The following is a 23943-nucleotide window of genomic DNA, read 5'->3' on the forward strand; positions in this document are numbered from 1 at the left end:
GGCTGCTAGTTTTTGTGTGGTATACATTAAGCTGTTTACACTCGCATGTTACATTATATGAAGGCTAGTTTTCATGTAGAAATGAAGTGTACCCTGATTTTTCTGAAACTGGTTTGGTGTGCAAAACGTGGGATAATTATGATTCTGCCTGAAACCAAAGGGCGCAATTAATACTGAATTTTGTTGCCATCAGTATGTAGTTTGTCATTTTCCTTTCCTTGCAGAACTTGATGAAGACAGAGGAGAAGGATCTCCGAAAGCTGATTGCTCAACATCTAGCAAACGCACTCATCAAGGAATCTAGTGCTCCATCCTGATTGCACAAACGTTGGTTTTGTTTGTTTCAATTTAATGTCATTGCTGCTTGCAATTTTCATCTCAATAATGCTCAATAAAATGGAAATAAAACCCACTATGAAGCACATGTTTAAGATTTGTTGGTGCCAGTAAGTGTCAGTGGTGTCTTCTAGCTACTATCAGTGAGCAGTTGGAGTGACTGCTCTTGTCGCACTAAGAGTGCAATGGAAATGATGGGTTAAGTGGTTATTATGAAAACAGTGTTATGAGGAGAGAGCTAAAGTCGCCCAGAATTTTTTTTTTTTTACTTAAACAATGAGGATGCCATGAACTTTCTTCACTGGGAAAAAAAAGCTCGTGCACTCCGGGAGAGCTCCTAAATGTCAAGGAGTTCTCTGTCCTAGCTTTGCGTCTGTTCTGTTAAGGTTGTCTTGAAAAACTGCATACAAAAAATGACAGAAAATGTTTACAGCATTTGATTCAGAGCGAAAGTATGGGCTTTCTTTTTGTTTTTGGCAACTGATTTTACACGCATGAATGACTGAACTGAGGCACACACGTGATGACTGATTTAATTTTCTGTTTTTTTTTTTAGTGGACACTCAAAAGATGGTTTTGCTCTGGTCAGAACGACCAGACCAGTGCTGCGTGATGACTATGATGAGCGGGCAGCACTGCGGGATAGAGCGCTCACTCTGAGCACATACACGCAAGAGACTATTTTGCTAGGCTCTGAACGTCCGGATTAGAGCTTTCGCTCAAATAACACCTCATTAATTCGACCCCCGTTAAGGTGAAGGTTTTGTGCCTGTGGCGGTTACGAGTTGGTTTGACTACGCTTGCATGATCACTGTTGCCCTTTGCTTGTGCTAGAAAAACAATCTTTAGCTCATTTTAAAGAGAAAATAATCAAGTTTTCAGTGATGTGCGATGCTGGTACCAATTTCATCTGGTACATGTGGGGTGAGCATAGTATGACGTGATCAAAAAGGCACTTCTGTTCTGCTTGCCTTCTTGCATGAAGTTTTTTCGAAAAATTGTTGCACCAAAAAGAGCACTCCTTCCACAGGATTTAGGATAGATGTTAGTCTCTGTAAATGCTGAGCAATTTCTAGCTCCAGTGGATACTTATTTAGAACCGACGTTCAAAAAAAAGCCAAAGGTTACCAAACTGACGTGTATTAGAGGCTCAATAGCTTCCGTGGAGGCATGTTTGGCGAATTTATGTACCCTGCAAACACGACCGACCTCTGTGGGTCACGTTTTCGTGGCGACTGTTAACTTTGCATGAGTGTTTTGCAAAGTTCAGTTGAAAGAAATTTTGAGCACTTTAACAGATTTGCGCAATCTACAAATATGGTAAAAATACTTGCATTTTTGTGATATTTAGACTTTTCTAGAGTGCTTGTTAGTAATAACTATCCACAAGAGCTGACAACCACTTAGCATTTACTGGGATAATTACAGTCGACTCTTTTTGGGATGAATTCAAGGTACCATAAAATTTGTCTTATCAGAAGTTCATCTTAACAGAAATTCCCCTTAAAAAGATTCGTGAGCACACTAGATGTGTCCATATATGTGAGAGGATAATTGCAGATAGAGCATTTATTGCACTATGCATAAAGTGAGCTGAAGAGAATGTGGTGTTGAATTGAGTGCAACCCTCGTTCCACTGACCGCACACCAAATAACAGAACGCACCAAAAGAGCACTAGTGGCCCATAAAGCGATACCATCTCTTTAGATTACATAGAATAACTTCACTCAACAAACCAGCACCGCTGGCTTCAGGCGGAGGGTTCAATGATTTTCATACGTAAGACTGAAGAAAAAGGTTATTTTAGTGGACATATATTGAACACTGGTATTGTGCCGCGTCTTCAGGCTTTTAGTGTTCTTATGGTATGGTACATGTGTCATGCATGCTTGTTTGTGGCCCAGTTCACAATGCCGCTTCAGCTGGGAGCCGACAGTTAATCAACAGTTCTCATAGGCTCCAATTGGTTCCAAATACACAATTATTACCCCGGGAATTCTGATTGGTTTCAGTCATGTACAATTAAACCAATTGTATTCAATGGCTTTTAACTGGAACATTTGATTGCAATGCTTAGGCATTCGAAACTGGAGTTTCTGTTTGCTTCCGAAAGCAGAATTTGGATTCTCCTAATTGAACCCAATGATTTTTTTCACCTGGGCAAACAGTGGCGTCAACTCTATCTATTTCGGTAAAGTAGGGCAGCATGGCGTCAAGCTTAATTGCTGCTTCCTTGCCTTGGACGAGCCTAAAAGGCGTCATTTGGGTGGTATGTACCACTGCCATGTTGTAGGAGAAGACTACATAGGGAAGGATGAGATCCAAGGTTTTGTGTTCTGCACTGACAAACATGGCGAGCATGTCGGCGAGGGTGTTATTGAAACGCTCTGTTAGGTTATTAATCTGCGGATGTTGCGCAGTTGTCTTTTGGTGCTTTGTCCAGCTATAGCGCAAGATGGCTTGCATCAGCTCTGCCGTGAACGCTGTTGCCCTGACCGTGATGAGCACTTCGGAGTTGCCGTGTCGCAAAAGAATGTTGTCCACGAAAGATGTCGCAACTTCCACCGCTGTGCTGTTAGGCAGGGCTTATGCTTCGGCATAGCGTGTCAGTTAATTAGTCACCATAGTGATTCACTTTTTTCCTGAATACAACTGCTTGAAGGGGCCAAGCAGGTTTGTGAACCAGCTTGGCCCATGAGCCTACTTGGCTTAATGGCTCAGCATTCATGCTGAACTGTTGAAAGGGCCTTGATGGGGGTCCAATAAGGTTCAGAAATCCTGCTGATCAGGCTGGTGGCATATTTTGTCGGTGGCAATCTTAGCAACTTTTTACATAGCGTGCAATGTGTGCGGACAGTCGTGGCCAGTAGAATTTCTCTTGAAGGCGGTGAAGGGTGTGGGTGAACCCGAGGCGCCCGGCTGTCGGTTCATCGTGGGAAGCCTGCAGAGTTTCCTCTCTTAAGCTGTTGGGAACGATGAGGATGTACGCGGTCTTGTTGGGGGCGAAGCTCTACACAAAGATGCCATTTTGCAGACAAAGTTGGCAAACCACGCTTGAACGCTGCTGGACGTGCAGAAGCGTTGCCTTTGAGATACTGCAACGAAATGTAGTAGGTCAGAGCATTGGTGGTGCGAAGTCAGGAGACAGAGTAATACAGCACGCCGTGAACCACGGCCCACTGTTAGCAACTGCTGTTTATTCTTTGAAGTGGTGTGCTACTATAGATCAAAAATTTTTGTGGGAGGATGATTGGTGGTTCAATATTGTTCGGTTGCTTTTCTTACCCTTAGTACAGTACTCCTCGGGGACCTTTTAAGCCTGCTACATTTTGCCACAAATGGTAGGTTTGAAAAGCAATAGTGCCAGCCATTCGCAACGGATCGTTGCCTTGATGGCTGAGAGATAAGTTTTGCCTCGTGCGGTACAAGCCCACTTGTGGCCCCTTTTTCTCAAGGTGTGGTTAAAGACCCATTTCCCAAGCATTTCACCTAGAAGAAGCCAAGCACCAGGCAGGGGAAAGCTTTTACCCATTGTATCACTGGTGGGTACCCGGCGGCACCGGGGATCAAACCCCGCACCTCCTGCATGCGAGGCGGATGCTCAAACGACTAGGGCAACAAGTTCGGCTTCTAGCGCATGAGGCGGATTTAGGGTTGCTTGACGGTGGAACTTATCTCTGATCCATCAAGGCAACGGTTTGGTTCAAGACCCTTTTCCCAAGCATCTCACCCTAGAAGAGCCGAGCACCAGGCCGGGGTAATTTTGTACCCATTGAAAAACCTATGGGTACCCGGTGACACTGGGGATCGAAACCCAGCACCTCCCGTATGCGAGGCGGTGCTCTACCACAAGGCCACGCTAAAATGTTATCCGCCCTACCACCTTCACCCTCCAGAAGTGCCACCAGCAGCCAACTCTACTTCGAGGAGTGCCACCTACTACCAACCCACTATCCCCACCCTCCACAAGGCCTCCAACCACTAGAAGCCCATGCAGCAGCGGAACAAAAAAGCCACGATGAAATCTAATTCAGAAAAGGAGTGGAAAAGCCAGCTGCTTTTCAGAAGCACCACGTCCCCCCCGCCTACCCACCCCCTCAGCAACCTTCCCTTATCCTACCCACTATCAGCCTCGACCCAGCTCTCCAACTCGTGTCCACCCACCGAGTAAAAGCATGAAAGTAATCGTCGAGGGTAATTCCAACTGCTATCGCAGCTTTCTCGCATCGGGTTTCATGATCGCCCTTCACTTGACCAATGGGAGGCTTTACTTCTCGGCTCGAGTTCAGAGATCCATCTAGAAGCCGTCTAACTGGCTGAAGCCGCCGCAAAAAGTCGGCCTCTTGGCCATCGTCTAGGGAACAAGAACACCCATTGAAAAAGCACCTGGCTAAAGAGAGAAAGTTTCAGCGCGAGGATGACTACAAGAAGGTAAGCACCTCACGGTGCACAAAGGCAAAGAAATAATAGCTGGTGGTCTAGCATTGCTAAGCACGAAATAGTGCGAAAGCACTGTGGGCCACCCAAATTTTTGAGGGTGGGCCAAGCCCATTCTGAGGGTGTCCCAGGTCAGTTCCAAACATGGTTCAACTCAATTTTCATGGTGGGCCGCCTAAATTTCTGGGGTGCCGATGCCATTTTTGAAGATGGGCCAATCCCATTTTGAGACTGAGTCAAGCCTGTCTTACACCCCAGCACACCCAGATTCACCGGCAGTCAAATTCGGCCAAGGTCATTCCAACGTGGTCCATGCCGTATTTGGGCATGTGCCATACTTCCTATCAGGAACCGACCATTCAATTTTCATCGGTTTCGGCCAGAGTGACTTAAGGTCAAATTTCGGGTGGTCCATGCCATATTCGGGCATGAGCCACGTCGGGGTATGCCATAATCACATCCCCAACCTTCAGGGTCGTTGCCAAATCTCTTTACAGCTGTTTTTACAGCCGCTGCAGATTGAGTCACGTGACCCGCAAGGAGGCTTCACTCATCGCACGCCTTTCGCCGAGGATGCAGTGTTGGAGATGAGGGACCCTTAGGTTGTTTGACTGGTTCAGGCCCGCATGTACCGTCTCGGAATGATGGTGTTGAACTCTGTTACAAATGAATCTGAACAGCACATTTATTTTACATTTTTACAGTCGGAGTACCTTTGTAACATACTATCGGCGCATTAAATACAGTTCATGTTCCCTAGATCCCTCGCTGGGGATAAAGTTCTGTAAACGATGTCCAGTCAGGTGGGCAGTTGTGGGCACTTCGCGTAATACCCACGGCAGGAGGCGGTGCTGATGCACTCCCGCAGCTCCGTCAATGGCAAGGGGAAAGGCTGAGTCATCGAGCACTGTAATGTCGATCTCACCAGTGCGGCAAGTCTTCTGTTCGGAGCCCCTCTGGGAACGAAATTTCAAGCCGCCTCCCAGTGGGTGAATAATGAGAGACTTTGTCCTCCTCCCTCGGATGCCGGAAAGAGGATAGTTCTGACGATGTCCCAGCCGCATTTCAATTAACACCACCAGCTTGTGTTTAAAGCTATATCCCGCTCCGTCCGGCGAACCGAGGGCAGACTCGGCCAGTTGATGCCGCCGCTAAGGTGGCTTGAGTGGGCCCAACCTAGCCACCGTACCGCCGCCGAGCACCTTGTGTCATGGCGCTCTTTGGCCACAGATGCCCTTGCGCCATAAAAATCCAATATCATCATCAACATTATATCACGGTCAACCTGGCTCGCTTAAGCCTACGAGTGGCTCTGTTTGCAACAGCCGCCTGCCAGTGCAGGAATGCATCACTCGACCAGTGCGATATGAGGTTACTGTATCTTTTCTACCTCAAGATATCCCCAAACCTAAGCGCCTTAACAGCTATCGCTGAATCTCGCATTACATATTCGTAACCGTCCTTTGAGTTTTTTGGATCAGTTTTAAGCCTCAGTAACACCTACTCCAGAGCTTCTCAGTGAAATTTTCTAGCACAGTGCTTGTTCCACTTTGCACATTATGGTTTTTCCGTTGTTTTACTTAGTCTCCCGCTTTTAGGAAATTATATGCCGTTTACTCACTAAATTTAGTTCTTCGTAATGTCGTGAAATAAAATCGCCTTTTCTCTGCCCTGCCTTGGTAATAACGGAATGGATTCCACGTCAAAGCAAGCGTAGCAGGGGGCGGCAGAAAGACAGGAGGGCGGATGAGATTACGAAGTTTGCTGGTATGCTGTGGCCGCAGCTGCCACAGGACTAGATTAGCTGAAGGGATTTGAGAGAGGCATTTCTCCTGCAGTGGACGTAGTTAGACTGATGACGATTAGCTGGCGAGTTTACTCGTTTGCCAGGACGTGTTGCACGCGGGAGTTAACTGCTTTTCAAGCAGCACTCGCAAACTGGCAAAGCGGCGCTCTTGAAGCACTAGATACATTGAGCGAACCGGCATTGCGCAAACAAAAGGTAATGAAAATGGCGTAGAAAATGCTTTCGCGAACCATTCCGGTGACGAAGTTTTTATTGTAGTCCTCTTTGTCTCTTTATCTTGTAGGAACAAAACTCGTGGTGAAGATTTTTCAACTTCCGATGAATCGTTAGGCGCGAAGACAAGCAACCTACCTGGCCAAGCCTTGCCTTCAGGGGCGCGCATGCCGGGAGGAAAGGTCTGCCAACCGCATCAACATGGTCAGAAGAAGAAGAAATACGCGCAGACCCACGGCACGGGACGCTTTAGTGCAATCTGTCGGCAGTGAAGTTAGATGGAGAGGCCGCCGCGCTCTTCAGTGTGTTTCCCTAAATGTACCAGGAAGTCAACGAAACCGCCCGGAAGAAGAAGCTCGGAACACAAGTCCAAATCGGACATCGGGAAATCGGACACCGGGGCCACCCAGCGTACAAACACTAACGTGTCGGCGGGGCTCGAGGCTGCCGAAGCCGAGAACGAGCAGTTGCAGCAAAGCGCGAATGTCTACGGCCACGGCAACTTTCAGCGGCTCATCTTCGCCTTCAACATCATGGCTCTCATGGTTCTGCAGTGCCACAGCCGAGTTTTCGCGTTTATCGCCTATCCCGTGGAACACTGGTGCAAGCCGACGAAGCGCTTCGCGAATCTGTCGGTCGCCCTGTGGAAGAACGTCGGAATACCCATAGAAGAGGCAGGTCGCTACAGCCAGTGCTTCGTCTACGCGTACCCCGGCCATGGCAACGACTCCCTCATAGTGCCCTGCAGCTCCTGGGACTACGACGAGAAGGAAGGCTATGGAAGCGTGCGCAGCTTCTGGGACCTCGTCTGCCACAGGTCCTGGCTGCTGCCCCTGGTTGATGCGGTGTACATGAGTGGCGCACTCTTCCTGGTGCCTGTTGCCGGTTACCTCGCCGACACGACGGGTCGCCAGCCAGTCATCATTGGAGCCGTACTGGCGCTCGTCTTCACTACGACTGCAGGCTGCATCTATGAGTCATTCGGCGTGTACCTGATCACGAGGTTCATCTGTTCGGCCTGTGCAAGCACGATCCACCTTCTCTCCGTCATCCTGCTGTTCGAAGTTATCCCACTGGAATTCAGGACCTTCTACATTGGCTTCGCTTGCTCTCTGGGCAACATCTTAGCCGACGTGTTTTTTCTGATCCTGGGGCAGTTGAACCTCAGCTGGTCCGTCCGGCAGGCGGTGGTTGTTTCACCTACACTCCTTCTCCTCTCGGTGCACTCCATCATTTATGAGTCTCCGATCTGGCTGATGGCCATTGGCCGAATGGAGGACGCCGAAGATGTGATACTGAAGGCGGCTAGAATTAACGGCGTGCAGCGCAGGGTCGCTGAGAAGGGGATGGCTGCCATCAGGAGCGAGATGGGCTGGAGCGACATTTCCCTCTTACCCATGACGCCCAAGGCTGTTATTGAGCCCGGCCCCATTCGCACGAGAGCAAGCGCCGTGTTCTTATCGACTTTTGCCATAATGTTCGGGTTCTTTTTTATATCGGCCAGCAGTCACTTCCTACAGCAGGCCGTTGTCAGGATGGTGTCAACGGTCCTCCTCGGACCGTGCTACCTGGCCATGTACGTCGCCCTGAACTCGATGGGAAGACTGAAGCTCCTTATGGCCTTAACGGCACTTCTGGGCGGTGTGTCCTCACTCTGCGCCATTGCCATCTACGCTCGGCCCGTTGCGGTGTCCTATATGCTTGTGGTCATTGCCAAGGCTTTGGCTAGTGTTCTGATTCCGATTAACTACCTGTACATCTCCGAGCTGTTCCCCACAGCCGTCCGCAGTGCGGTCTTGTGCGGTGCTTACACCTTTGGTCGCGTAGGAGCGGTCCTTGCTGCTTCTTTAGGACCGCTCAAGTTCGCCCGCCGAGAAGACCTGGGCTTCGCTGTGGCTGCCTTGGCGGCATTTGCTTCCACATGGATCGTGATGAAGCTGCCCGAGACAAGCGTCGGGACGGTCGCGACAGCGGATGTAGAGAAACGCAAGGACCTCATGGACTTGATGCAACGCAGCTTGTCACCGATGAACCCGAAACGGCATCGGGCGCGTAGCAAGAAAAGCCTTAGCTTAAACGAAACGTAACAGGAGTTCTGTTTCAACAGGGTGCTCCTCCTTCGTCGGTCAAGGCATCTTCCAGCACTCCTGACAGCTCGTAGATTACTTTTTGGCGTTCTTTTTTTCCGGGAGGGAGGGAGGGGGGGGGGGGGGGGGCTAAGGGCAGTTTGTGCTGTGTATATTTTGCGGTGTGCATTTTTTTTGTGCTAACCCAATATCTGCGTGGCACGTGAGCCTAGCGGCGGGCTGTTAATGGAATCGATTGTTTTTAGGGACTGTTTATTATTGGATGAACCTATTGTGGACTTACTGTGTGATTTGGAGAAAGTACGTTTATTTAGAAGGCCGCTTGTTTTATTCTGCCAACTCGACTGCCATGTGCAAGAAACTCTAGAATGTTTTGCTTTCTTTAACGCTGTTCTGCTTATTCTCTGGCTTCGGCGATGACAGTATGTGGCTATCGCTGTGTGAAAGCAAATACAAAGAGTTTGGTGTGCCGCCTTTCGTACTGTAAGGAATTCGCCCTCCCCGCCACACACACACACACACACACACACACACACACACACACACACACACACACACACACACACACACACGCACGCACGCACACACACACACACACACACACACACACACACACACACACACACACACACACACACACACACACACACACACACACACACACACACACACACACACACACACACACACACACACACACACACACACACACACGAACATTCATTCATTCATTGTCTATTTTTCGCTTGGACAGAGAAGGAGACAGGACTAAAAGCTCTTAAGCTTGACAGAGGTCCTGCCCCCTTTATGAACTTGGCAGTACAGTACACAGGCAGAGATTTTCAATTTTCCAAATAAACACTGAAACAAAATAACAAAACACTTTGCAAAAAAGCAGCGCTATGCATTGCGGCACAAACATAGGTATTAGAAAAACAAATAACTGGTCATGGGGAAACGAAAAGAAACAACAGGTATAGGTTTAAACTGAGTGCAATATTACGTAATCTTGCTAAGCTTACCGCTGCGGTGGCCAAGTGGTTGAGCATCCGCCTCGTATGCGGGAGGTGCGGGGTTCGATCCCCAGTGCCGCCGGGTACCCACCGGTGATACAATGGGTACAAGCTTTCCCCTGGTCTGGTGCTCGGCTTATTTAGGGTGAAATGCTTGGGAAATGGGTCTTTGACCCCACCTTGAGAAAAAGAAAAAAAGGGCCACAAATGGGCTTCTACCGCAAGAGGCGGATTTAACGTTGTTGACGGCGGAACTTATCGCTGATCCATCAGAGCAACTATGGGGTCAAAGACCCATTTTCCGAGCACTTCACCCTAAAGAAGCCGAGCACCAGACCAGGGGAAAGCTTGTACCCATTTTTTCACCGGTGGGTGCCCGGGTGGGTGCCCGGCGGCACTGGGGATCGAACCCCGCACCTCCCGCATGCGAGACGGATGCTCAAACCACTTGGCCACCGCTGCGGTCTAGGAACACCGCGGGAAAGGTGGGCCTATGCCTCATTTGAGACAAGAGGAGATGCACACTGTGACTGAAGAAACCTCAGAAAATTTCGGTGATTCCTCACATCCGGTGTCGCAACGCTTATGATTCGCTGGCTCACCATAAGCAAGAAACCGGGCAATGGTTGCCCACCAAATGCAAGACAAATGCGTGACTGTATTGACGAGAAGGGACATTCAAAGTTAAAAAGTATAATTTTTCTTCGGTGAAATAACTGCGAAACTATTTTTTACGAGCTAGGCAACTGTATTGTGGTATTGCAATTTAGCGGAATTCTCGAATTCACGTAGGAATTTGCGGCCCATGTAGGACATCGTACAATGAAGTTGCGGCTGCATTATAGCGGCTTGGAACATGCCGGACTTAAGAAATTTCGCTGAGTTAAACGCCGTGCATTTGCACCCAGGTGCATTCACTAGAACGTGACGAATTTTCATTCCCGGTATTTAAAAAAAAGACACTATGACTTCATTAATTCCCAAATCACGGATTCGGCTAACAGGATTTCTCAAGTCGGGAACACGATATAATCTTGTGTCGTCTTGAGGGTGATTTGGAGTGTCTCAGCCAAAATACACTGTGCTCTTTACGATGGTTCACATACTGCAAGTATTTTTCAAAGGCACTTCAAAAGAGAATCTGGGACATTTCAACAGCGTCGGCCTGTTCGAACCTACATCAGCAGCCCTACTATTTGTCACTGGTAGATTGTGAAAGAGAATGGCCTGGCTGAGCGTCTTAATGAAACTCACGCCGAAATGCTGTCCGTGCCCGTTGACGTCGAGCATCGGTCTTGGGGACGATATCGTGCCACATATTACTTTCGCGGGCAGCACGGCGCAACAAGAAACCACGCTGCGGACGCACTTCTTTCTGATGTGTCGCCGCGAAGTGTCGACAGAGGTGGAAGCAATGCTGCCCCATGGTGGCCGCGACCTCGATGTTGGCGCCGAGGAGCTTAATCTTCGTGCAGAAGCCCAGCAACTTGCGAGGCTGCACCTAATGACAGAGTGTGCGTATGGACACCCATTCGACGCTGAGGTTTTTCAGAAAAAGTACTAAAGCAATACTTTGGCCCCAGCAGAGTGCTCTGTCAGCTAAGCGACGGCATTCACCGAGTTCTTCCGGATGGGTTTTCGAGGGCTATACTCGCTGTCAGCAGAGACCTAAGATCGTCCATATTGTACGGATGAAGCGTTACTTTTCGCGAGATATTTAGTGGCTCAGCTCCACGGGCTACCTCATTCTGAGATTTTTTTCTTCATCCTATTCTCTCGTTACAGCATCCGGTCGATGCTTTTGAATAGAGGGAGGGTAATGCCGCGTCTGCAACAATAGCCGCTCGGCGGCTGCTCGGCACGAAGGTTGTGCTTCTCGCTAGTGGCTTCGGTGGAGAAATTGAAGTTCCGCTCAGCCCGCCTCTTCCTTTCTAGCTTCATTCATTTCGCTCTTCTACTTCTGCGCCTCATCCCTTACTTTTCTTAGCAGTTACCGATGGGAATCTTCTTGGTATGCGCCACCGCGGTGGCTCAGTGGTTATGGCGCTCGGCTGCTGACCCGAAAGACGCGGGTTCTATCCCGGCCGCGGCGTTCGAATTTCGATGGAGGCCAAATTTTAGAGGCCCGTTTACTGTGCAGTATCAGTTCACTTTAAAGAACTCAAGGCGGGTGGAAATTTCCGGAGCCTTTCGCTAACGGTGTCCCTCATAGCCTGAGGCTATTTGGGACGTTAAACCTTCATAAACCATAAGCCAATCTTCTTGGTATGCGCCACCAAACGTCGGCCAATTCCCCCGCGTGGGTATGTGCCATGTTTATTGAGGTCTACAGCACCTCGCTCACCACACAGCACACAGCACACACATACCACAGCGGTGGCCAAGTGGTTGAGCATCCGCCTCGCATGTGGGAGGTGCGGGGTTCGATCCCCAGTGCCGCCGGGTACCCACCGGTGATACAGTGGGTACAAGCTTTCCCCTGGTCTGGGGCTCGGCCTATTTAGGGTGAAATGCTTCGGAAATGGTTCTTCGACCCCACCTTAAGATGTCGAAAATACCTTGTGCCATCGCGTTCTTTGGGCATAGATGCCCTTGCGCCATAAAAATCTATAATCATCATCACCCAACGCGCACAACAGCACAGAGGGCTGCTGTTGCCTCTTCTCGGTCACTGAAAAAAAAAGATTAATGTTTCATTAAGCGAATGTTTCTAGCGCGTTTCGGCTTCATAGGTTTTTATTTCTCTGCTTTACGTCCGCGTATCTGTCGACTCAACATGCACTTGCGCTTTCCTACGTCGTCGGATAACAGCACATTTCTAGTACCCCTGAAACGCATCAAGAGGTGGGATGTTAATAAAGATTGCATATGAGGTCGTATTCCTGTTTCGCTTTGTACAAGAAAATGATAGCATCGAGCATGTCCAGATGTCCAATGGCTAAACAGCGTGTGTTCTGGTGAAACGTTAAGGATTATGGTTTATCGGGGTTTAACGTCCCAAAGCGACTCAAGCTGTGAAGGACGCCGTATAGTGAAGGTCTCCGGAAAGTTCGAACCCTTCGGTTCTTTAACGTGCACAGACATCGCACAGTACACGGGCCTCTGGAATTTCGCTTCCATAGAAATTCGACTGCCGCGGCCAGGATCGAACCCGCCCCTTTCGGGACAGCAGCCGAGCGCCATGCACTGAGCCACCGAGGCGGCTGGTGAATCGTGAAGGTTCCATTCTGGCCCGGAAGTACATCTTCGCGTGTATGTGCTTACTGAACGCTGCATTCACCTATTGGCATTTGCATCACACTAGACGTAAAAGTTTAAACGAACATTGATCGAAAGCGGAAGCGGAGCCAATATTATCTTATGCAGGTGTAAGCGACAATATACGTATATACGCAGAACAAAGCGCTTCTGACTTCTGCGTGTCGGTACTAGTGTTTCTTTTTGCGCTTCAAGAAGCCAAACGAGCAGAGGCGAACCTGCATTGCGCATAAAAAAGTTGCCCGAGAGGGCGAAGCAAATGTTTTTGCGCGCCGTTCCACAAGCGAGAAAGTTACTGTTTTTAATCTAGACCACTCCCTGTCTCTTTATCTGGTACAAAAAAAACTCATGTTGAAAATTATAGCAGTTCCGAGGAACCGTTAAATGCAGAGACAAACAAGGTACCGAGCCAAACCTAGCGTCTAGCTGGAGGAGCGGTCTGTGAACCACATCATCATGATAAGAAGAAGAAGAAATACGCGCAGATTCACAGCGGTTTTCATTCTGGGCACCGGCCTTTTTTCTGCGATCATTCGGCAGTCAACTTCGATGGAGAGGCCGCCGCGCTTTTCAGTGTGTTTACCTGAAACCACCAGGAAGTCGGCGAGAGCGTCCGCAAGAAGAAGCTCCGTGCGCAAGTCCAAATCGGACATCGGGAAATCGGACACCGGGTTCACCCAGCGTACGAACACGAACCCGTCGGGGCTAGTGGACGCCGATGCCGAAGCCGAGAACGAGCAGTTGCAGCAGGGCGCGAATGTCTACGGCCACGGTAACTTTCAGCGGCTCATATTCGGCTTCAACATCGTGGCCCTCATGGTTCTACAGTGCCACAGCCGAGTCTTCAAGTTTATCGCCCCTCCCGTGGACCACTGGTGCAAGCCGACGAAGCGCTTCGCGGATCTGTCGGTCGCCCTGTGGAAGAACGTCGGAATACCCGTCGACGAGGCAGGTCGCTACAGCCGGTGCTTCGTCTACGCTTACCCCGGCCATGTCAATGACTCCCTCATAGTGCCTTGCAACTCCTGGGACTACGATGAGAAAGAAAGCTATCGAAGTGTGCGTAGCTTCTGGGACCTCGTCTGCCACAGGGCCTGGATGTTGCCTCTGGTTGATGCGGTGTACATGAGCGGTGCACTCTTTCTGGTGCCCGTTGCCGGTTACCTCGCCGACACTTCGGGTCGCCAGCCAGTCATCATAGGAGCCGTACTGGCGCTCGTCTTCACTGCGATTGCAGGCTGCGCTTCGGAGTCATTCGTGCTGTACTTGATCGCGAGATTCATCAGCTCGGCCAGTGCCAGCACGATCCACATTCTCTCCGTCATCCTGTTGTTCGAAGTGATCCCACTGCAGTTCAGGACCTTCTACATTGGATTCGCTTGCTCTCTGGGTAACATCTTAGCCGACGTGTTTTTTCTGTTCATGGGACAGTTGGACCTCAGCTGGTCCGTCCTGCAAGCCGTTGTCGTTTCACCTACACTGCTGCTGCTCTCGGCACTTACCATCATCCATGAGTCTCCGATCTGGCTGATAGCCACTGGCCGAATGAGGGACGCCGAAGAGGTGATAATGAAGGCGGCTAGAACTAACGGCGTGCAGCGCAGGGAAGCGGAGAAGGGGATGGCTGCCATCAGGAGCGAGATGGGCTGCAGCGACATTTCCCTCTCACCCATGACTCCCAAGACTGTTATTGAGCCCGGCCCCATTCGCACGAGAGCAAGCGCCGTGTTCTTATCGACTTTTGCCATAATGTTCGGGTTCTTCTTCATATCGACTAGCAGCCACTTCCTACAGCAGGCCGCTGTCAGGATGGTGTCAACGGTCCTCCTTGGACCGAGCTACCTGGCCATGTACGTCGCCCTGAACTCGATGGGAAGACTCAAGCTCCTTATGGCCTTAACGGCACTTCTGGGGGGTCTGTCCTCACTCTGCGCCATTGCCATCTACGCTCGCCCCGTTGAGGTGTCCTATATGCTTGTGGTCATTGCCAAGGCTTCGGCTAGTGTTCTGGTTCCGATTAACTACCTGTACATCTCCGAGCTTTTCCCTACAGCCGTCCGCAGTGCGGTCTTGTGCGGCGCTTACACCTTTGGTCGCGTAGGAGCGGTCCTTGCTGCTTCTTTAGGACCGCTCAAGTTCGCCCGCCGAGAAGACCTGGGCTTCGCTGTGGCTGCCTTGGCGGCATTTGCTTCCACGGGGATTGTGATGCGCCTGCCCGAGACCAGCGTCGGAACGACCGTGACAGCTGAAGTAGAGAAACGCAAGGATTTCATGGACTTGATGCAGCGCAGCCTGTCGCCGATGAACCTGAGACGCCATCGAACGCGTAGCAAGAAAAGCCTGAGCTTAAACGAAGCGTAGCCGGCATCCTATTAATCCAAACTGCTCTTCCCTCCTAGATAAATGCGAATATCATCTTCTGGCGTTCTTCACCGCACATTGATTACATTTTTCCTTTTTTTCCGCGGAGATCAGGGCTGTTCCTGCAGTGTACATTTTGTTCTGTGCAATTTTTTGGTTTCCTATCTTTATGCCTGAGCAACACGTCTGTCGGCCGGCGGGCTCCTAATGTAATTTTTTTACGGGTTAATATTAGACAAACTCATTGTGAGCTTACTGCTTGATTTGGTGATGTGTTCCTTTAGATGGCCGCATATTTTATTTAGGCAACGGGACTGGAATGGGCAAGGAACTCTAGAATATTTTGCGGACTTTAAAGTGGTTCTTCTGCTTATTCTGTGGCTTCGGCGAGGGCAGTATGTGGCTGTCGCTCTGTTGGGACTACGATATTTGAATTTGGACCCTGCCGAAAGAAACTCTCACCCAGTATGCCACTCGTGTGACGACAATTCGTTCTTAGGCATTCGCGGCTTTTCGCGGCGTTTCGCTTCTATAGTTGTGTCTCCGGCAATAAACGGACCAGTATAATGTATCCTCAAGGTGTAATTCTCGGCTGGCCGTCTTTTTTTTATGGTTAGGAACCCCCCCCCCCCCCCCCCACACACACACACACAATGCACACACACACGCACGCACACGCACTGCACGCACGCACGCACACAAAACAGTAACCACTTACACATGATTGTCGCGAGAAAAGTTTGCTTGTGCTTTAATTGAGACAAGAGAAGTCTGAGAATTGTCAGAACACCGCAGACACATGAAAGGCCCGTGCTAGAAGTCTCTGTTAGAAAATCGATTTCGGTGTTGCAGCTTTCGAACTACAATCACGTATTTGAAGCACCGAGGTTCGGTGGGGTGCGGGGTGGTTCGGTGCAGGTTTCCTGTCAGATTTATTTTAGTCTTTTATGTGTTTATTGAAGGTTCTACAACAGAGGCACCTTCAGCAGCAGAGGCGTAATATTGTAATCAGTGACTAGGGCAATAACGTCTTAAATGCAAGCAATATTCTAAAACATGCACGCCGCAGTGGCTCAGTGGCTAAGGTGCTCGTCTATTAAGCCGGAGAACCCGGGTTCGAACCCGAAAGCAGCGGCCGCGTCTCGATGGAGGCAAAACGCAAAAAGTGCCTGTTTGCTGTATGATGGCAGTGCACGTTAAAGATCCCCAGGTGGTCGAAATTATTCCGGAGACCTCCACTATGAAACTTCTTTCTTCCTTTCTTCTTTCGCTCCCTTTTTTTATCCCTTCCCTTACGGCGCAATTTGGGTGTCCACCGAGATATGTGAGGCAGTCACTGCGTCATTTCCTTTCCTCAAAAACACAGTTTTCAAAAATCAATCCCTTCTCCTTTCCTTTACGGCGCGGTTCAGGTGTCCAACGATATATGAGACAGATACTGCGCCATTTCCTTTCCCTAAAAACCAATTATTATTATTATTAAAAATCAATCTTTTCCTTTAGCATAAAATATATTTCGCTTTCATGATGCACTTGTTTTGTCTGCACTGCTCTATTTCCGCTTGTGTTTCCGAGTGGCGCCGATGGGGGCGCCACTCGCGGTGAGTAGCGCACCTGCTGCTGGATAAGCTCACCCCCGCGCGAGCTCCAACGGCTGCAATCGGATCGCGGCGGCGGGTCCTGCTGCGTTTCAGTTTGCTAAGACTGCCGATTTTAAACACAAACCGTTGCATTGTCGCATCGTTGTCTATTGCACAGGTTTGCACATGCGATATTAATAATAATAATAATAATTGGTTTTTGGGGAAAGGAAATGGTGCAGTATCTGTCTCATATATCGTTGGACACTTGAACCGCGCCGTAAGGGAAGGGATAAAGGAGGGAGTGAAAGAAGAAAGGAAGAGCTGCCGTAGCTGCTCCAGCTGCTGTCAACTGGTTTCACCTTGAACAAACTGTTTGATCATCTTTGGATGTTTTCACCTGAGCCGTATATTATTTATTAATTACTCCTTTCATCCATTGCCTTCTGTGGGAGAGTGATGCGCATTTATTGAAGCAGCCTCATGATGCGTGCTGTGGAAAGCGGTGGCCCGCTGACGGACGCGTCAGCTCTGCTATACAGCCATGGACGTTGTTGTCGTTGCATAAAAAAGGTTAGGACTGCGCGAATGGGGCAGGACAGGAGAACGAGGAACAAAAACGACAACACAGGCGCAGACTTCCAACTCTTTCCAACTGCGCCTGTGTTGTCGTTCTTGTTCCTCGATCTCCTGTCCTGTCCCATTCGCGCAGTCCTAACATTTTTTTCTGCAATGAACCAACTAGCCCGCAAGAACGTTCTATACTTGCTGTTGTTGCCTCTCAATCGATGGCACATACCCACTGTGGTGGAGTGGCCAGGGTTTGCTGCAGATCCCAACACGAAAAACTTCATCCAGACTTATCTCAAGCATCTCATAAATAAATATTGAGGAATCTGGGAGAACGCATAAAGAATTTTGAGATATTTTGGGGGAATTGAGTACGAGATTTTGAGGTATTTGGGCTCATCCTGTATCGTGTGAATTTCGCATGTTAACAGCGGACGATGATCAGCTTTTTTTATTTATATGTTATAGCGGTCTTTTGTGTTGTACGAGAGCACCCAAAAAGTTTTTGAATTAGACTCTAGATTGCTTACCTTGCGTTAAGCGCGCGAAAACTTCCTTGCGGCGGGCTCTTCGTCCCTCAGTGGGCAAATAAAGCTACCAACCTTTCACTGCGGCTGATCGGTCCGGCGCTTTCTTCGACCCTTGACCTCGAGTAGCGGCATCCCGTCCTTCGTGGGATTAAACTGGCGTCAATTTTTAATATTTTTTTGTGGCTGCTCATTCGCCCTTGAAAACAGCTTTCTCGGGTTACTCCCGCATGCACAGATGCGAGGAGCAAGTAAAGGTGCTATAAATCTGTACCTCCATTTCAACGCTAAATTTCGCAGCATTGTGCAGTATTTTGAATGAATGCAAGACTAATACCCCTGTCGCACGGCATTTCTCTAAGGCCTTTCCAGCAAAGGCTCCTCTTTTCATCAAAGGAGCGAAAGCTCGAAGGAGCAGCGACGCAGCTACACGGAGCAGCCCAAAGGTGAAACAGGCTTTGAGGCTTAGTACCCTCTGCTGTGCTTGAGGCTGCTGAAGTGAGTGTTTTAAAATTAAAGTAGGGTATTCTGTTCATTCGTTGAGCTCAGAATTTTTTTTATTCTAATTGCTCACATAAACGAACTGGCACAGCTACTCTCATCAGCAGCAGCAGCAGGTTTTATGTATTGCCTTGGCCACCAGGGGCACTCGATGTTGCTCAACACTTTTACTGTCTTGAAATCTGGGCGTAAAGTATAAACATAGGTACGAAAAATAAATCCAGACACACCATTCGTATTTATTAACAATGTTTTCAAACATTGTTGGCTGCATCTATTTTTTTTATTAATTTTACTTTTTGGCGTCCGATGGCACTGCGGAATTAAGCACGTTCTCGAAGGCCGCGCCTTTGGGCTCCAAAGGTCTCGGACAGGCGCCTTCGCCTCCAAGGCCCTTAGCGGCAAGGGCGCAACATTTGTGGCGTCTAGCTGCACTCCTTATGCCTTTGGACATAAGGACCTGATTCTCAAAGGCCTTTGCTGTGCCCGTGTGACAGGGGTATAATACAACGTGGCTTGATTTCTTCAGCTACGCACTTCGTAGATACAACGATATATCGTACCACTGGTTGAAACAAACTGGCGTGGTAAGGCCATTTTGTAAGCCGTTATTCGTATTATTGCTTTACTAAATTTTCAGAGTGAACTCTCGCCTATGGGATTTTGGCTCGACACTTATAACCATGCAGTTTGTACATATTTCTTGTCTGTTTGTTTGTGTTCTTGTTTATATGAGAGAGAGAGTTGACTAGTGTGCGTAAATATGCATTTACCTTTCGCTTTTGCTTTTTACTTTTCTTTACTTTTCTATCTCTTGTCTGCCTGAAAACCCAGGAAACCTGGGTAAGCTCTTCTAGTTTGCGCAGCTGCCGCTAAGCGCTTCAAGGCGCTGTTCATCCAAAAACACCGTGGTAATTTTGAGTATTTGATAAAACCCATTGGTTTCCTATGCGGCCATCATCAAACGACGTCATCGAACGCTTCAGTGCGAACGCAGGAATCATTACAAAGGTCATATTCTGCAGCACTTAAGAAGAGCAAGCCTACAACATCAACATCTTCGCGCGCTCTTTTAAAGGGGCGCTTTACTTTTTCTCAATTACAAATGAAGATATTCCCATTCAGTTAGGCGGTGTTCTCTGCTGGCAGACGACAGTTGGGGCTATAGTTGATGATGTCCAGGAAAGCTGGGAATGACTTTCTATCCGTTCACTTTTCTATTCAATGAAAAGTTTTCTTATACATGGATAAGACTGAGGGAGGGACACATACGACATTTGATGTCTGCTTTCGAATTCATCAGTGGGACTTTGTGCACTTTTTTTTTCTGCAAAACGAGCGGTGGAAGCGGCTTTAAAGTGACGTCATTCAGTTCCACTAGTTATTCTGAGTGGAGTTTTACCACTTTTAAGCATGTGAGATACGCGTGCAGCTTGACCCTTATAAACGGTTAAAAACGATACCATCGGTTTTATCAATAAGAAATCCGCACAACTGGTCGGGGGATGACGGTACCAGGGTGTGCCGCCATACTGGGATACGAACCAAGAATCTCTCTCATAAAAAAAAGAAAAAAATCATTGCGCGTTTTTTTTGGTTTCTTTGTAGAGGTAATTTTTTCCCAAAACTCAAGACTTCAGCATAGATATTTATATTTATGCTTCGACCAATGTTTCGAATAAAATTCAGAAGTTGGCGCTTGTCTGCGTCTTTGCTCATCGTTTTCTGCGTGATTTGTTGTCAAGAATGGATTACCAACTATCCCAAACCCACACCTTATTAAGCTTCAAATCCTTATACTTGGACGACGCATCGGGGGTGGTGTAATTATAGTGTATACATAAGCGTAAAATGCGTCCGGGTTTTGTCTCAGCCAGAGCATGAGTTGCCATGAGTTCAAGCCATTTGCCATGTAAGTACTTCATGTGGCGGCCATTCGCAGAAACGCGCAGTCCATTGAATAGTAAGCCGACGCGGTGGCTGAGTGGTTATGGCGCTCGGCTGCCGGCCCGAAAGACACGGGCTCGATCCTGGCCGCGGCGGTCGAATTTCGATGGTCGAATTTCGAATTTCGGTAGAATTTCGAAATTCTAGAGGCCCGTGTACTGTGCGATGTCAGTGCACGTTAAAGAACCCCAGGCGGTCGAAATTTCCGGAGCCCTACACTACGACGTCCCTCATTGCCTTAGTCGCTTTGGGACGTTAAACCCCTATAAACTACACCAAACCATTGAATAGCCGCGCCGACGTTGTGCTGTACCATTTTCTTTGAGCCAACCATTTACTTAGATGAAGACAGAACGCGCATTGACGGCACTTGTATCCTTTGTTTTCTGCGGGCCTTTCTTTATTCGGTTTCACTAAACGCACGGTCGACACCTTTCTCCTCTTAATGTCAAAACTACGGCTACGGCTTGTTGTTGTGGGGGCAGCAATCGTTGGCGACTTGGTGTGCAAAGCCTTGCGTGAGAGAGGGAGAATAAACATTAATTTGTAAAAAAGGAGCCTTGCGTGAGCCGCTGCGTTCTTTCAAGGCTGCTGACATTTTAGGGATCATGTTTGCGTTTCATCTTTTTGTTTGATACATTTGTTTCTGACTAAGTACTTGCGCTCGTCTTTCAGTGAGTAACTCTGCATAACCTTCGGATGTTTCCGACACGTGTTTCGCGTGGAGAATGTTGATTTGAGGCTCAAAATGAGTTGAAAATGCTCTAAAGTTGCGTGAAGGCTTTCTTAGTGTGTTTCGCGACTTTCATCTGCAGCACGCACTGTGATGATTGCACAGTGTTTCCTCTGTGACAGCTATAGCTGAACGAAGGACTTTCTTTGTGGTAAAAAAAAAAAACGTCGCCTTTGCTGTCGGCGTCGTACGTCATCACCAAAACTGTCCTTGCAAGGCAAGAAGTACAGGAGGTTGCGTTCTTTATCCCAGCTGCGTGCCGACTTCCAAACGTAAAATAAAGTAACTACCGCATTTTTTGGACTATAGTCCGCAGCTGGTGTATAGTCGGCAGGGGTAATTGCTCATTTGAAAAATTGTTTTTTGGGAAAGGAAATGGCGCAGTATCTGTCTCACATATCGGCGGACACCTGAACCGCGCCGTAAGGGAAGGGATAAAGGAGGGAGTGAAAGAAGAAAAGAAGAAAGAGGTGCCGTAGTGGAGGGCTATGGAATAATTTCGACCACCTGGGGATCTTTAACGTGCACTGACATCGCACAGGACACGGGCGCCTTTGCGTTTCGCCTCCATCGAGACGCATAACGCTAAGCGTTCGAAAATAAAGTTTTTGCTTAGATAGTCCGCATCCGGTGCCTAGCCCGCAGAGATGAATTTCGACTGAACTGTTTTTAAAACTGTCCGCTGACGTTTCAGAGAACCAGCCCAGATTTCTATAAGATCTTTCTTGGTGGCAGCCCACATCTGTTCACTTTTTCATCGACGTCAGATTCTTTCTCCGCTACTCGTTTTGACTTCACTGCTTACGCGCGCGCCTGGCAATTGTTGAACACCCCTACCCAAAATTTACCGCGCAGGGTAGAGCTTCAGTGGGTTCCGGCTCACTCTGGGAACCCTGGAAATGAGGCTGCCGATAAATTGGCCCGAGGTCTGATTTGCCGGGCTCAGGACAGTCTCGATCCAGGATTCTCGAGGGAGCGGGCGCACACCTTTGCGGAGCTCACGCAAATACCCTGTTTGGACCGTCGGACTTACCCTGCTCCCCACCCCTCTCTTACGCACTCCCAACAGATCCTCTTCAGACGCCTCCAGACCCGCTCTCTGTCATCCCCTCAGCTTTTAACCCACTATTGCGGCACATCCCCTGCATGCTCCCTATGCGGTGACCCCCACGCCGCACTCTCCCATATCCTTTTCGGCTGCCCTGCTGACCCTCCCCCGCGGGGACAGCACGCCATCTCGAGCTGGGAGGACTGGGAGGTCCTGCTTATGTCTGCAGACCCGACATGGCAGCTTGCTGCGGTGACTCGGGCTGCCGACGTCATGTCCCGGCATGACCTACTTGATGCAATGCGGGACCGCGCAGTGGCCCAGGGACCCAGCTGGGTCTAAAACTCACTTGCTGAATAAAGTTTTTCTGTCGGTCTGTCTGGGGGGGAAATCCGACTGTGCGGCCTGCCCGTGGCCCCCCTGCCACCGGATACGGGCCGGTGTAGTTTCGGCTACTAGGCTTTGTTCCGGTGCAACGCCAGCGGTGGGGATGGGCTGGCCGGGGCCCGTCCCCTGGGGATGCAAAACCCCATGGGAGTGGCAGCGACTCCCAAGCGACTGAGTGGGCCAGTCGCGCACGTGAGGTCCGATGCCTGTGCGGAGGCAGGCCTGGTTTCATAATCAGGTTGGACTCACGGAATTGGGCTCAAAAAGTGCTCGAAAATCAAAAGGCCTCTGCACGCGGGGGCGTGCGTGGCTACCGGCTGGCGCGTCGGTTTCTGGCCACGGAGAGGCCAGGTCCGCGCGGGGGTTTCCAGCAGAAGGTCTTCTTGGGAGCGATGTCCTCGGGGAAGCAGCCAGGGATGGCTGACCGCGGGGCCGTGAGGCTAGAGCGCGGGAAGCCGAGGTAAGGGGGACCTTAGTAGGACCGATGCAAAAACCGTCGATGTTGTGGAGTAGCGGTGGAGTAGGCCCGGGTTATCTCACCCTCGGCCAGGTTCTTGGTTTGTGGCCCGGTCAGCCCGGCCCTGAACACTCCCTCCTCAGTAGGTGTGGAGCAAGCCAGGGGAGGAAATAAGTGCAAGGTTGGTTGATTGGAAGCACAGGTGGGTCCCCGGGAGTCTAATTCCATTGGCTGGATCCACCACACATACTTCCGGAGTCTGAAAAGCCGCGAAAAACACTTGACGGTTAGTAGCTGGGAGCGGGACGCCAGTCCGAACCGGACCCCTGAAAGTCGTGGAGGAGCCCGAGGCAGCTGCCCCGGGTTAGGATTCCCTGTCTCCGAGTCGGAGCTATTGCGTCGTTGGGTGGTCGGGCATCCCGTGAGTGGAGCCGCACCATTGGACAACATCGACGCCCTCCCTGTCCTGGCCAGACAGGAGTCGAGCGATGATAAAATGAGGGTCAATATCTCGCTGTCCCCATTCCCATCACATTACCCATAACCCTTCCCTCAGTCCCATTCCCACAACCTATGTCCCACCCCCTCCGCTACGTCCCAGGGGAGATCAGGGGAGTCTCCCCACGCCCGCTCCCCCGGCTGTGGGTCGCTTAGTAGCATTGCCCCATTTTTTATTTTCC

The 23943-nt window shown here is 49.5% G+C and overlaps 3 protein-coding genes across 3 annotated transcripts in view; all 3 read left to right on the forward strand.

The window, feature by feature from the left end:
- The window catches only part of Nup75 (nuclear pore complex protein Nup75), a 45181-nt gene extending 44750 nt beyond the window's left edge, over positions 1 to 431 (forward strand). Inside the window, exon 22 of the mRNA XM_077654474.1 lies at positions 225 to 431. Coding sequence (XP_077510600.1) covers positions 225 to 317 — 93 coding nt within the window. The 3' untranslated portion in view covers positions 318 to 431. The remainder of the gene's footprint in view (positions 1 to 224) is intronic.
- Positions 432 to 7072: 6641 nt separating this feature from the next.
- Positions 7073 to 8916, forward strand: LOC144118601 (solute carrier family 22 member 6-like). Its single transcript, XM_077651495.1, has one exon. The coding sequence runs from the start codon at positions 7073 to 7075 to the stop codon at positions 8879 to 8881; it is 1809 nt and encodes a 602-aa protein (XP_077507621.1). The 3' UTR covers positions 8882 to 8916.
- A 4785-nt stretch (positions 8917 to 13701) lies between these two features.
- LOC144119706 (solute carrier family 22 member 7-like) lies at positions 13702 to 15513 on the forward strand. The gene has a single exon (XM_077652262.1). It carries the CDS (start codon positions 13702 to 13704, stop codon positions 15511 to 15513), a length of 1812 nt encoding a protein of 603 aa, XP_077508388.1.
- Positions 15514 to 23943: the final 8430 nt, after the last annotated feature.

The sequence above is a fragment of the Amblyomma americanum genome, chromosome 2 (genome assembly GCF_052857255.1).
Source record: "Amblyomma americanum isolate KBUSLIRL-KWMA chromosome 2, ASM5285725v1, whole genome shotgun sequence".
Taxonomy (NCBI): Eukaryota; Metazoa; Arthropoda; class Arachnida; order Ixodida; family Ixodidae; genus Amblyomma; species Amblyomma americanum.

What these genes read in the sequence shown, in the direction of transcription:
- LOC144118601 (XM_077651495.1), top strand. Translation starts at nt 7,073, where the DNA reads ATGGAGAGGCCGCCGCGCTCTTCAGTGTGTTTCCCTAAATGTACCAGG.
- LOC144119706 (XM_077652262.1), top strand. Translation starts at nt 13,702, where the DNA reads ATGGAGAGGCCGCCGCGCTTTTCAGTGTGTTTACCTGAAACCACCAGG.